Here is a 14,773-nt window from a genome sequence, read left to right as displayed (position 1 = left end):
AGTTTCTGTCCTCATCGAGCACGCAAGTATTTTCTCAGAGACACCAATTCCCCAAAGAACAGAGGGGAAATTAAGCTCTAAACAATCCATTAAACAGGAACCTCACTTGCTGTCAGTTATGGAGCCTGGAGAGGTCTGAAGCTATTCTGTTTACCTGAGAAAGAGACGATCAAACAGGGAGCAGATAAGACAGGTTTTCAAAGCTACCACAGTCTCTCTCAAAGAATCAGTGCAAAAAAGGTTAGCGTACACCTCTACGCATTTTAAGTGACACTGTATATTTCTGTGCCCTTTTTGTAGAGATCACACCTCTTGTTTGCAGTCAACAGGACATTTTCATTCCAAGGCCTGAGCACCTGAACAAGGGTGCTGTTAATCTGACTTTATTATTAGACATCCTTTTTAACCGCCTGATCAGAACATGACAGTTGTTAATTTTTAAAACCCATGTCCTGGAAGAGTTGTATTGAACTAAAAGCTTAAAGGTAACAGGCATTACACCGTACAAATACACGTTCAGAGAACACATAGCAGCTACTTCGCCAGCCTACGAACTCTTAAAGAACTGCACAAAGTTAAACACATACTAGACTCTCTCCCTAGCAGACAACACTGACACCCAGACAAGGTGATTGAGGTCTAGTTGCCCCTAATTAAAAAGTTGCACTCATATGACACAACCTCTGGAATGCCAGTACATGGATTCCTGCAAGTGAAGACAGACCAATCTTGGGCTCTCCTAGACCCCTCTTCATTCCAGGAGTGTATCCCATGCCACAGGATTTTTCCAAGCAGATTTTGACCTAAACAGGCCAAAGTTGTCTCCCCTGAAGGCCAGGGCTGTGATCCCACTTTTTGTCTTGCTTCTCCTCTCAGGATCCTCAACTCCATCTCATAGCCACTGTAGCCAACACCTCCCCCTGACCTTCACATCTCCAACCAGTTCTTCCTTGTTTGTAAGTAGGAGGTCCAGCACAGCATGTCTCCTCTTCTGCTCCTCAGCCACATGTGTCAGGAGGTTACCATGAATCTTTAGTGCTCTCCTGTGCTGACCCCTCCAGCAGATATTGATGTGGTTGAAGCCCTGCCATGAAGACAAGGGCCTGTGAATGTGAGGCTCCTTCCAGTTGTCTGAAGAAGGCCTTTTCTTCCTGACTAGATGGTCTGCAGCAGAAACCTACCACAGTGTCTTCCACATTGGTGGTCCTGTTAATCCTGACCCATAAGCTCTCAACTGACTCCTCATGCAAACCAAGGCAGGGCTCTGTGCACACTAGCTCACAGCATGTAATAAACACAGCTATCGTCCTCTCCTACCTTCGTCTTGCACCACCTAAGCCCCAAAACCTGTACTTCACTGCCAGGTTGCAGCTGCTACAGCAAGAGTGCCCTGTAGCCTTGCCCTGACCACAGCTGAGGTAGAAAATAATTTTCAAGAGTTCCGTGACTTCCCTCTTCCCCATAAATTCAATAGAGCTTCAAGTAGCACGTAAACTGTTTAGAAGCCATAACCACTTTGACTGCTACAAGGATGCTCTTCATCTTCCGTAGTCAAGTGAGTATCTTCAAATGTGCCACAAATCCTGGCTCTGTTCCTCTATTTATATACATATAATACACGCCATTTTAAGTGATCTCAGCTTTTCAGTGCTGCAAGTTAGCTGACAATTTCGAGGCACTTCTGTAAAATAGTTCCCAGAGTCAAGTGAAGAATGAAGATATAGCAGCAGCTTTCAGAGCACTGAACTGTTTCACAAGCTGGACCCAGATTGTCAGCACTCCTGCAACGGGAACTATGTCCAACTTTTTGTGGGAATATGAAGATCTTCACAGGATTAAGACACAAAGAGTTCAGAATCTCAGAAAAGCAGCTTTTCTGAAAGTTTTGGTGCCTAATCCATTTACATAAATACTTTCATTATCTTCTATAGTTATAATCCACTAGAAAAAGAACTTCCCAGAAAAGACTTCAGGTATAATTATTTTCTTTTCAATCTACCAAGTCACTTTAGAATGTCAAATTTGTAAAACAAAGCCTGATTAACATAAACCTACATAAAGCAGGGACCTGTGGATTTTAAACAGCATTCAGGTTATCTGTATAAAGACAGACATTAAAAATACCTGAAAAGGACACTTCAAAATTTAATTAAATGAAACATAGATTTCAAAGCACTATTACTATAGCTAGTGACTGTACCGTCAAATACAACTATTCCATATAATTTTACCATATCTAAATAATAATAATGAGAAGATTCTTGTAAAAACCTAGTTGACTTCAAAAAGAAAAAGTACATATGCTAAAATAATCTCTCTGGAAATTAAATCCTGCAATTTTAAAACCAGTTGTGTTCGCCCCAATACTACTGGCAAAGTTGAGGGTACTGAAGTTATCAACAGAAGATTGCATCTATTTGCTCCACTTGCAGATGCACATGGACTGCTGTGTTTCTGTCATTACCACCATTTTACAGAATACAAATCAAAGTAAAATTAGATTTTAAGCAAAATAGTCTTTAAAATGCTCACTACTATCATTAGTATTTCAGTGCTAATTATTATTATTTCTATTTAGGCTTTCATATTGATATGCTGGTTTGTCTGGTCTTCTCCTGCAGGGTTTAGGTCTGTATTTCTGTTCTGGAAGACTGAAGATGCACTCTCTATTAAGGAAACCAGAGCTTATTTCTTTCGTATTCCATGTCAGACACTGATGTGCATTCTACTCAGTCAACAAGTCACGCACATGAACCTGGGGAACTACACCACCCGCAATCAAAAAATGTGACATTTTTACTGTAGAGTTTGGGAGTTCAGCTAGTGAAACAAGCAGAGAAATAAAATGCTATTTTTAATATGAGAACAAATTGTTACATCAGAATATCAATTTTGCTTCCAATATTACTGCTAACCACTATCATTTAGCTCAATTATCTAAACTTTTTCGTGCATTGAATAGGTTTGGAAATTTCACAAAATTCAAAATTATTACCTATTTCAAGGATATGTATTTTGGACTTTTCCATCATGCTCCCCTCCCCAAATGGCAAAGTAGTTTTAAAGATGGATAGTATATGGATATACCAGTATCCCAGGATATTAAGAGAAGGTGCCAAATAAAAATGCATCATTTCAAACTGCAAAAAAGGTGGGGGGGGAAATATATTTACTTCAGTCTCCTTTTAGAAAGTGTTATTACCCTCATCTGCTGGCAAAGACAGGGACAGGAGCTGGGCAGGAGATACTCTTGCTCATGGCTTACGGGTTTGGGATGCAGCACAGAAACACGAGACATACGCAGAGGTGTTACGGAAGGAGTCCCCAGGCTATTGCACACCTTTCAGTGCAGTGTCAGCATTTTTATCAGTTAAAATGAGGCAGATTAAAAGAAAACAAAAACAAAACCAAAAAAACCCACCACAACCCACAAAAACAACCAACAGCATAGACTCTGATAATTGACCTGACGATGTTAGAGCATGACTGGAACTGGAGGCCTCAGCAGTGAGGGTGACAGGGAAAGAAGGGCAGCAACCTGGCTGTGGACAACACCCGAGAGGTGAGGTTAAGTGGGACTGACCCTAAAACATGTGGAGGTGATGCAGGAACCCAAACCTTATGGCATACGCACAATGGAACAGAAGCTCATGAAGATAGCTGCCACTTTTCCCCCCTGCAGATATTCACTCCATGTACCTGGGTACATAGCTTCCAAGATGGTTTCAAGCACATGTCCAAACACCAGATCGTTAACAAAAATATGTTTGGCAAAAGACTCGTTAGATGTAAAACAACTCTAGCTAGCCCAAAACAAGCCACACAACCATGGCAACCAAGACTTTATTTCGAACCTGAACAAGAACTTGTAAGCCAAGGGTAAGAAAGCAGGATAAGGACAGCAGCTCCTTTAACTGAAAAGCACACTGGCAATTTGTTAATGACGGGGCCACATTATCACCATTTAACACAATTATTAAAAAAATGTAAATAAAACAGAAAGACATGGTCATGTATGCTCACAACCTGGGGCTTCAGTTGTGACTTTCTAGGGGGTAGGTATGCACTGAGGTAAAATGGTAGACACAGGGGAGGAGAAGGAATCACATCACATGAGGATTTTAAGAACAGGTTAACCCATTTTTGATACACAGTTGTCTAGGTATGACTGATCCTGCTTTGGGGCAGGGGTTGGACTAAGTAACCTCTGAAGTCCCTTCCAGCCTGATATTGGATAACTCTGTAGTTGGTAGGGCAGCAAAGGTAAAGCTGAATCTTCTGATAAAGGTGGGATTCTCTTATATGCTGTTCTGCTGAGGAGCAAAGGACCGGGCAGGGGGGAATCCCTATACAAGTTTAACTCTGAATCATAGGCTTTGAACTTGTTTAAATTTCCATTCAAAATATAGTTATAAAAGTATCTTACAGCAAATCTACAAATGCCTGACTTTTAGAACAGTGTTAAGTTCATATTCAGAAAAACTTTTATTAGAATTCAAATCCATCAACTAAAGGACAGTAGATGAGTAATCTTATTACAGAGCAGCTGTAAAAGCATTAGTTAAAACACCACTACTTTCAGGCTAATTTAATTAAAAAAAAATAATCAGATTTTAGGGCTATAATTCACTTCAGATCTGAAGAAGTGATAAATTCTTAGTTGTCTTGAATTTATGAGCTCATACCAGTGTGAAATCTGATGCTTTGTAAATCACTAGCTCTTGAGTGACATGAAAGACTGTCTACCACATGATACTGTTACAAGTAAATAACACTTTGGTGAGCTGAAACCCAGCATTTAGATGGAAACATTTTGTACTTTCCTACAGTTCAGAAACACAGCCTGTTAAAGACCTAGAGCAGTAAAAATATCAAGTTACTGCCATTTTATACTGCTCAGAATAAATGACTGAATTACAAATGTCTGTTCAACCTTTAGTACAAAACACAAAACAGGTTTTCAGAACTACATTTTCTAAAATCAGAGGCAAATTTGCAGATTTGAGAGGGTCTGGGGGGATTGTGTGTGGGGTTTTTTGTTTTAAAACACTGACAAAAAATGAAGGCAAGTTTTCCTTCATCTAGTGTCAATATATTGCCATGAAGAGATCCATCTTTTTCCATTATGTGTCCTACAAAACTTTCAAAAGACAAACCGACAAGCTGATCAGGCTGCTACAGAAGAGATGAAGACCTTTTTTGTTCCCTTGTGGAAGGGCAGTAAGATCTCAAATAGGTTGACTGACATCCTCTTCCCCACATCCTTTCTCAAAGGATGAGAACTTCTCTGTTTTCTTCTACTGTGAACCCACTCACCCTGAAAAACAGGAGAAGCCATCTAGGAAAGGCAATGGAAATACAAAGCAGCCCTGGAAAGGAGACCAGGGAGCACAGAAAGAGAACCTGAAGGGCAGGGTTAACTGCTGGGCAGGATGACAGACATGGCAATGACTACCTCCTATGACAAGGACCAAAACCATATTCAAGTCTGTAATGGTGGTAGACAACACCAGTTGTTATATGCACAGGATAGATGGGGAGTGAATGTTTGAAAGTTTGGAAGGACAGAAGTCCATTCAGCAGCAGCACCACAGCAGTGATACCAGCAAGCTGTTTACCCAAACATCACCTTTCAGTTCAACTCAAACACTGACCTGATAAAGTATTTTACAGCAAGTCTTTGAGATCAGACTGTTTCAAACCCTAAAATCAGGAAAAGAGTTTTCTGAAAACCTCTACAAATACAGTGAGTCAGGTCACATGCTTAAACCCAGCTCCCTCAGAAGCGAAAATGTATCTTCTGGTGCCTCAGGTCAATGTTTAAGCTAAGTAGGGCAAAACCAGGCCTAAGGTTATATTTACCCAGCTGAGAACAGAGCCATGTTTCTCTGTCCAGTGCTCAGAGCTGACCAGTGAGCAGTACAGATGAAGCCACGTTACTGCAATACTTGCACACTGTGCCTTCCAGCAGCTTTGTATTTACAGAGATACATCACTAACACAGCTTCCAAACCAGCACGGTCGTCTACTCTATTGAGCTCAGGGCAGCTGAAGACACCTTCACCCATCGCTGTCTGCAGATATTCCCTCATCCCCAGAAGTAAAAGGGTTCTTGAAAGCCATCAGGAAAGCAAAACAAAAGCTAGTGGCAGAAACCGGTACCAGACAATCAAAGACAAATTTTTATGACAGGAGATATGAGACATGTACTGTCAAGGCTCCCAAGTCAATGCTGGTTTCCCATTCTGAGGCACCACCAGGCTTTTTGAAAGCTGTTTTTAAGCTGATAACACTGTTTTTCTAAATATGTCTAACTGTGAGAGATAAAAGAGCCAGCAAGATCTACAAGAGTCCAGGCTCAAGATCCGTTAGTGTTGTTATCACCAGTTCAAAAGAGTTTGAAGGTATAATGGGAGGAGGGTCCATGCACCCTCTCTTTTTAAAGACGAAAAAAGAAAAAGATACTGTTCCAAGTCTTTTAGGCAGAGTTCTTTTAAAATGGAAAAAGGATAAATACCTCAGACCATGTAACCATAAGTTACAAACTTAATTTCATCCCCTTGCCAGTCTGCTTTGTCCCATGCCACGGCCTAACTGACGGATTCAGAGATGACCTCTCAGCCACCCTCCATGCCTGGCTTCAACCAGCCTGACCAGCATACACAGCAGCTCGAGTGTCAAGAGTAAGATCTTACCATTAGTTAGTCATCCTATCCTGCTTTGAGAGCTAGCAAACTTTATTATTCTGTTGGTAAATTTTTCCAAAGCAAAGCATTTAAAAATACGTTTTCATTTTACCAACATTGTGGTAAGAGATCATACAAGAGCTGCACTGATTTCTATTCAGCTTATATTACTTAGGAACTAGACACACAGCCACTCAAACCTGTTTTTAATAGCGAAAGGAGTACTAATAAGTTCAGTACCCAACAGCCATGTAAGGACAAAAGACGCCAGGGACATTATAGTATAGATGTATCCATTTGTTTGTCTCCATGGAGTTTTCAGCGAATTGGAAAGTTATTCCAGAATTAAAGCTTTCAGTGATGCAAGAAGCTTGCAATGCACATTCATCTAAATGCTACAGGTTGTGCACTTAGACTCCAAATAGCATGGAAAAGCTCTGAAAAGTAAAACTGGCTGAATATTCAGTTTTAGGGCAAAAACCAGACTGATTTCCTTCTGAAGTTGATGCAAAGCACACTAATCAAGACAAGTTACTTCATAAATATGCTCAGGAGAGGGAATATATAAAATATGCACCACGGCATACCTTGTTTTTAAAGGTTCATGATATTACCGTTATGAATTTTCTTCTTGCTCAGTCCTAATTATTTCTTGCATCTTTTTCATTTTTGTATCTTCACTAATGTCATTTAAGAAGTTCCACTTTTTACTACTACATCTCATTTTTTTCAAGTTTGTCCCATGAAAACAACATAGAAGGCAACTGTCCGAAGAATTCATTCAAGGAGTGCAAACATCAAGGAAATTTCTAAAGTTTGAAGTGGACTTACTCTGCAACGGCCAAATTTGAAAAGAAGTTAAGATTTAACCAACTGAAGTTGAGGGTAAAGAAATGCAGTTCTCATGGAGGTCTTCTAACAAGTTAATCAGTAGGTTATATCACTAAGTAAGAAAATAAGAGTCCTCTATATTCAACTAACATTAATGCACCTGATGTTTTATTTTTTAAGTAACAAGTCAGAACACTTGCACTCATTAAGTTACAATTAGTGCGTTTTGTCCTTCCAGGTTGAAAGCTGCACTAGGCAATGTTTCTGAAGTTTAATATGGTTCAGCCAGAAAGCAGTCTGTTCATTGTCGAAACAAGGCTGTGAGCCTAGCATTAAGATTCTTTTATATCTATTCTAACCCCCCTTCCAAGAGCAAATTAAAGACTAGTTCAAATAATTTGCCCACTTACATTGTGTATTTGTTACACTTTGTATCAAATCAAAATTTGATGCTATGGTTTGGAACTGATGTGCTGATATGAATACCACCAACAGTGTTTCACACATATGATTTGTTACCCACAGGCATACTGCAGCTACTTAATTTATTTTATTTTTCATTTATATGCTTAATGACTACATGTGAAGAGACATCAAAAGGGTTAAGGGAACACAAAATAGTACCTGAAAGCATGAGTTACCCTAGGTAGATTGTTGCGATTCAGAGACTATCAACACAACCCCACTGTCTTCAACTACCTGAAGGGAACCACGCAGAGAAGCCAGATTCTTCTCAGAGGTCCATGGTGGTAGGACGAGGGGCAAGAGACTAAAGTTGCAAGAAGGGAAATTCCAATTACATATTAGGAAAGAAGTTTAACAACGAGGGTAACCAAATGTTGTAACAAGTTACCCAAAGAGACCAGAAGTGTTTATCCTTAGAGATATTCAAAACTCAACTGCACAAATCCTGAGCAAGCTGATTTAAGTTGGTCCCGCAGCAGGTTGGACCAGATGACTTCCACAGGTCCCTTCCAACTCAAAATTACTTTGATTCTGCAACATTTGTCCGATGCCTGTTTCCCAGATCAGCTGGGAGTGACAGATGATGCAGCCCCTGATTTAGTCTGAAGAGGCATGCAGGACCTTGTTCAAAATCTTACTGCTGAAGAGCCTCTCTAAAGGAACAATAGCATAATAAGATTCAACATCTCTGGTAGGAGCAACATGAGCCAAGAACTCCCTAACAGCTGTGCTTAGCTTCAAAAGAAGATACTAAAATAAAAGTGAGGATACTAAGGAGGTGCAAAGTTGGCAGTAAGAAGGATCAGATCCTTACAGGTAGCATACAGAGAAAGTAAAGACACCATGTGGACTTACCAGGTAAGAAACACTTGAAAGAGCAAAAGAAAACAGGCAGAACTAGGAGAGTCTACTAGAAACAGGCAGCCTTCACAAAGTTGAGGCAGTACCCAAATGAACATGGCCATGTAGGATTGTTAATTTGTCAAAATAAGACAGAACAAAGCAGACACACACCCCTCCTCAATTTACAACAGGAATAATTAAGAAAAACCCAAAACCACACACCCCACATTCCCTTCTTTCTTCAAAATGTATGGAGAACAATGCATAGGACCAAGAGAGATGATCAGAGTACAGAAGGATGATCATCTGAAAAACACACGCAGAACAGTGATTTCTTTGCAACTGTTCTGTTTCTCCTTCTAAATCCTGAAGAAAACTGAAGCTTCAGTCTTGGGGACTCCCAGAGTCTGTCTCAAGTCAAAGAACAGAGAAGAGGGGAACCTAAACCAAGGTACTAGGATGTGTTCTGATATGGTTTGAATACCCAACACAGTAACAGTGATATATAACTGCACACTTGAAACAAAACTGAATGTACACTATTTGGGTACCAAAGAGCAGAAGAGTGGCAAGCATGATGCAACTCTGATCTCAAGAATAAGCCTGTAAGCCTTATGTCTCTATCAAGCAAGTTAGAAAATAAGGGTAGCACCAAATGAGTATTACATAAATGGGGAAGAATCAAAGCAACTTTTTCAGAGGGAAGTTCTGATTCACAGACCTAGCAGAATTCTCTAAAGGAAGCAGCAAGCACAGGCACAGGAGTCTTACAGCTGATGCAGCTGGTGTGAATGCTCAGAAGTCTTGCAACAAAAAAACAATAAAAGCTTTCAAGGAAGTTAATTGGTCACATGTGAGATAAAAGGTCCTTTCATGGACAGTAACTGGTAAAGAGATGGTAAGCAGACGGCAGGAAGAACAGTCAGTTCTTACTCAGTGGAAGATGCTGACCAGTGCTGTTTCACAGATACCTGTGCCCTTTGTTATATCCATTCATAAATGACCTGAAAGTTAGCTCATAAAATTAAGTCAGTCATCACCATTACAACTGCAAACATTTGTGGAAGGACTTTACAGGACTGAATGACTAGACAATAAATTTGCAGATTAAACTTAGTAGAGGTAGGCGATACATATGTGAAAACAATAATATGAACTGACAAGCCCTGAGCTCATTACTGATGGAGTAAGATATTCGGGTAACAGTATATAGTTTCATGATCTGGAGAAAAGGAAGTGAACACAAAATAGTACACCACTGTCAAAATCTATAGTGCATTCACACCTTGACTCCTGCCTGAGGCTTTGCTCTGCCCCCCATTCTCTCCACCTTACCAACTTGGAAGGAAGAAAACGTCTGGAAATCTGTCTCCTTTTAATTCAATGTATTATTAGTGATGTGTTGCAGCTAAGCAGATTGTGGGATCTAGAGCCTGAAACAGTGTAAGCTGTAAACTCTCGGGTGAAGCACACATACCTGTAGGGACAGTTAATGGTACAACACTGGGGGACCACACAGGGTAGAAGACGCCAAGTCCAATGCAGACTCTTTCATACTTTATCCCAGAAATGGTCCCCAATTCACCTGCTCCCTGAACTATGCCCATGCCAGTGAGCATACTGACAGTTAAGCAATCACTATCAGACCATCACGTTCAGTAATATAGCTTGTTCCCCATCCCAATTTTACTCAGCAGTACAGATTCCAGCCCTGTATATCAAGCCTGTTTTTAATACTCTAACACTCTGTCGGATAGCTGCTTTTGGCTACAGTGCTCCCTCCCAGTCAGAAGTCACCCTTTGCCATAGCCATACTCCCTGCCTTCCCAAGGCACTTTGAGAGGAAGAAACACATTTCAGTCCCAGCACTAGAATGTGTGGTGTTCCCTAAGAGATAGTCTTTCCCCAAAGAAACTCCTGCCACCCACCCCCCACATTTGTCTTTCTAACATGTACAGTCTTTGTTACACATGGAGGTCTGCAATCCTCCCTTAGCTTAGGCAGCCACCAGCCTCTTCCAACATAACCCAAAAGAAACTTGCAAGGACTCTCACATAGGGAAATCCTGCAAAGAGGCATCATCTCCCATGTGAAGATACTAGGCTAGGAAGAACTTTAACAAGCACAACCATCCTTGCATGCTCAGGATGTTGACCTCTCCATTGCCCATCGACTGCACAGCACGGCTCTTGATCGTCTTCCCAAACTGTTTGCTCAGAGTTGTCAAATCTTTGCTTACCTGAATGAAGGTAGCACCCTCTACTGCTGCCTTCAGGTCCGTACAGATGCTGATGAGAGCCAACTGCTGCTCCGCGCTCAAAGCTCCTTTCAGGAATCCCGACTCCTCCAGCTCTTTCATTTGTTTGCTGATAGAAACAACATACACGTTTGAGTACTTTATCATTATTAAGCCACCACTAATTTTTTAAAAAGCTTCTTAACGCCTCAGTAGTTATTACGCTATTTGCCATGCTATGGCTGTATTTTTTTAGTATAAATATATAAGGTTAGCTTCAGTCATTTCTTTGCTCCCTCCATCTTACAACATTTTTCTTCCCAAGTATCAACAGCTCCAAGATCTACTCCTAGATGCAAGTTTGTCACCACCTCAAACCTGTTTTCACTGGTGCAGGATCAGCAAGAGTTTTTATACTCATATTTAATGGGAAGACAAGTCCCTTTAACGTACTTCATCTAGTTTTACAAACAGTTCTTTTGTTACAAAGCCTCACTGCAGGAACACTGTTTAACCGTATAGAAATAAATAACAGTCCACACAGCCAGTAGTCCTTCCTAGAAAACCTGTACCCCTACATAGGTAATGACTACAGAGCAAGTGTCAGAAAATTCTGGTGGTCACTAAATTAAGTGGTCAGAGCTTGAAATGATGTTCAAGTACACACCATTGCTGGGGCTGAACACGCCACTTTCTCAGAAAAAAAGTCTCTACAGCTTGAAACCCTTGAAAATCCAAAGCAAGTAAGCCATTTTCAAAACCGTTCAGTGTCACTTTGAGGAGCAATTTCCACAGAAATTAAGTGGGATTAAACTATCTGATCATGATCAACCTAAAGCTATTTTATGTAGCCATTATCACAGTTAAATCTGTCAGTTATCTCAAGCCAGAAGGCCTCTGAGCCTTTGGTTATTAATCAGCAACAATTGCTCATCCTGAGTAGAGGAGAAAATTGAGCTAATGATTAGCAGCAGGAAAATAAAATTTAAAAAAACAACAACCAAAAAACAAAAAAAAAACACAATCCTTTCTTCTCCCTACCAACCTAGTTCTGAAGCTTTGGCTTCTTTTTGGATGCTTTTTTTACATGAGAAATAAATTGCACTTGCCACCCAGTTGGAGGGTGAAAAAGCTGTAGCAAACAGAGAAGCTGTACAGCCTGGAAAAACTTAGTGTTATTTTTGTACTTCACAAATGACATAACTGCATATAGAAATAACCAGTGATCCATCATGCGTTTCCTAAGTGACTGAGGCACACATGACAGTCTTCATTAGGGACTTTACAGGACAGTACACGTTAAATGGGCAGAACTTCTTCATACCAGGCCCAGATGATCTCCATTCCCAGCCATGCCTCAGTCCTTAATACACCTGCCCAAGCCCTTCCACGTACCCAGACAGTAATACTGGATTTATTTTTGCATCTAGAGTCTTCAGAGAAGACGTGTCACAACCTACTCCACACCCTCCCCCAGCCACAGGCAGACACCGTCCTTTGTCCTTCGAAGCAGGGCAGGCGGTGAGATGTCAGCCCTGGACCCCTTCTCTGGGCCAGCTCCAGCCCGTACAGGGGCAGCACCTCCTCAGCCCCTGCCAGCCCTGCCGCCACGGCCACCTTCACATCAGCCACCCGAAACAACCCAGACAGGGAGCAGCTGGGCCTCAGCTCTCAGTTGCTTTATGAAGTGGCAGGAGGTGTCATCTCTATTTTGCAAGCAGTATTTTAAATTAATTGAAAAGGGAGAGGCATGTAGATCCTTGCCTCTATCTTTTTTCTCTTTCTACTCTTTCCAGGCCATCTGCTGAGCCACGTGTGATAATGCACTGTCACTCTGTCAAACCATCCTTTTAGAGCTCGTTCCTGTCAGCAAGTATTGAGTCCACAGATCAAACACAAATGTTAAGCTTCCTCCTCCAGATTTCCTAAACAAAATGAGTGGGATTCACCTCACCTACCCTGTTGACATGCACATCTGAGACAATCATCTTCAGCTCTCTTTTAGAGAAGGGAGAACTAAGTGTTTCAGGTGCATTTGTCCGATCTTTTTTAGGCATCCAAGTATCCAATCTATCTTGTCTCATGAGCAAAGTACCCATTGCTCCCCAAAGAAAATAGCTCACAACGAGATATCTAGACTACAGTATTCTGAAGTCACCAAAGATGTAAGTGTGCAGGGATTTATTTAAAGAACTATACAGAAGCAAGTCAAACCTCAGCAGAGGGTCCTCAGATCTTTAGCTTGAACCAGCTCCCTAAACCTACCATTAACTTTGATGTCTTTTCTTCCACTCAAAGTAGTGGAAAAGAGAACTTTTGTTTCCCAGCAAACAAAACAGCTTCCCAATACATCTTTCTGACACCAACTCAGAGCAGCAATACCCTATCCTGGGAGCAATCCCACTAAAAATCAAGATAAGGAGCAACCAGTAGTCACTTAGCAGTTGCCAAAAAAAAAAAAAAATAATATGCATAGAGCAGTTCTGCTCCTGGTTTAGCACAACAGTCAGAAGAAACAAGTACCTTCAGACCACCGTGGACTTTGTACATTAAATCAAAAGGATTTCCAATAACATGGGAGTAGGTAAGAAGTCAGAGGCTCTGCTTGAAGCTGGTAAAGGTGACAGTGCACCTGCCAAACCAGAACATGCGTTTGTATTTCAAACCGAGAAGAACAAAACCAACAACAAAAATCCACATGCATGTGCACACACAGCGCTAACTCCTACAAGCATTAACTTTCTCCTCTTTAATGAACTGTTTCAGCAATTAACTCCAGATAATAATTTCTGTACCACAAGTTCTAACACTTGCACTTTATTTTTGTCAGCTGATCACAGACAATGATTTTTGACTCTCAGGCAGAGCACACCTGGGTAAACAGCTAGGTACTGCATTCTGTTTACATTGGACAAGAGCTTTGAAAAGGTTCAATTCATTCTTAGCTGGAAAATGAAGCCAAGTCATACGCTTTTTAGACACTGCTCAGGTCCGCCCTGTTTGCTTCCCTGGACTCCCTTAGACTGGGCACCAAAATTAGTATTCCTACCAGTTTATGCAGTCCAAAACTCATGAAAAGAATTACATTAATAGCTTTCTGCCTCTTTTCTCAAATATGGATTTAGGCTCAAAAAATCCAGACTTTTCCTATCCAAAGCTAAACTAATCGGAAATTCTTTTCTAGTAACTTTTGTCTAAAAGCACTTCAAGAACAAGATTTTAAAAAATAATGAAAAACAAAGTAAAAAAAAAAAAAAAGAGGAAAAAAAGTGCTCAAACACACCCCTCCAGGCAGCATCACAGAAATAAGTAGGAAATCCATCAAGTTTCTGGATGAGTTCCCCATTTGGTTTCTTAACACCACAGCAAATGGGTGGCTGGAAAGCACAGTCTTCTGCCTTTGAGCAATCTGTGTGGTAAAGAATAGGAAATAGGAAGCTTCAGCTCCATTTTCCAAGCTGCCAGGGTACAGCTCAGCTGGCCAGGCAGCAGTTCCATCCAAGACCTAAGGCTTCCAGCACCCAAAATGTGCCAGTTCATCATCTGCAAAGAAACAGGTGCACCTAAACTAGAGCATCCAAACGTCTGACTCCTTCACACCTTGTGAGGTGAGATGGTACGGAATCAATCATAAAATCATTGAATTGTTTAGGTTGGAAAGGACCATTAAGATCATGGGGTGTTTTTATTCACCTTCGTGCATGCCTCAAGG

General features: G+C 40.9%; 1 protein-coding gene across 1 annotated transcript in view; it reads right to left on the bottom strand.

The window, feature by feature from the left end:
- CRYL1 (crystallin, lambda 1) overlaps positions 1-11,229 on the bottom strand; it is a 41,831-nt gene extending 30,602 nt beyond the window's left edge. Inside the window, exon 1 of the mRNA XM_009707276.1 lies at positions 11,065-11,229. Coding sequence (XP_009705578.1) covers positions 11,065-11,229 — 165 coding nt within the window. The remainder of the gene's footprint in view (positions 1-11,064) is intronic.
- Positions 11,230-14,773: the final 3,544 nt, after the last annotated feature.

The sequence above is a fragment of the Cariama cristata genome, unplaced genomic scaffold (assembly GCF_000690535.1).
Source record: "Cariama cristata isolate BGI_N322 unplaced genomic scaffold, ASM69053v1 scaffold40419, whole genome shotgun sequence".
NCBI classification, from domain to species: domain Eukaryota; kingdom Metazoa; phylum Chordata; class Aves; order Cariamiformes; family Cariamidae; genus Cariama; species Cariama cristata.
Note: the sequence above shows the minus strand (reverse complement) of the source record. Positions and strands in the feature narration are given on the sequence as shown.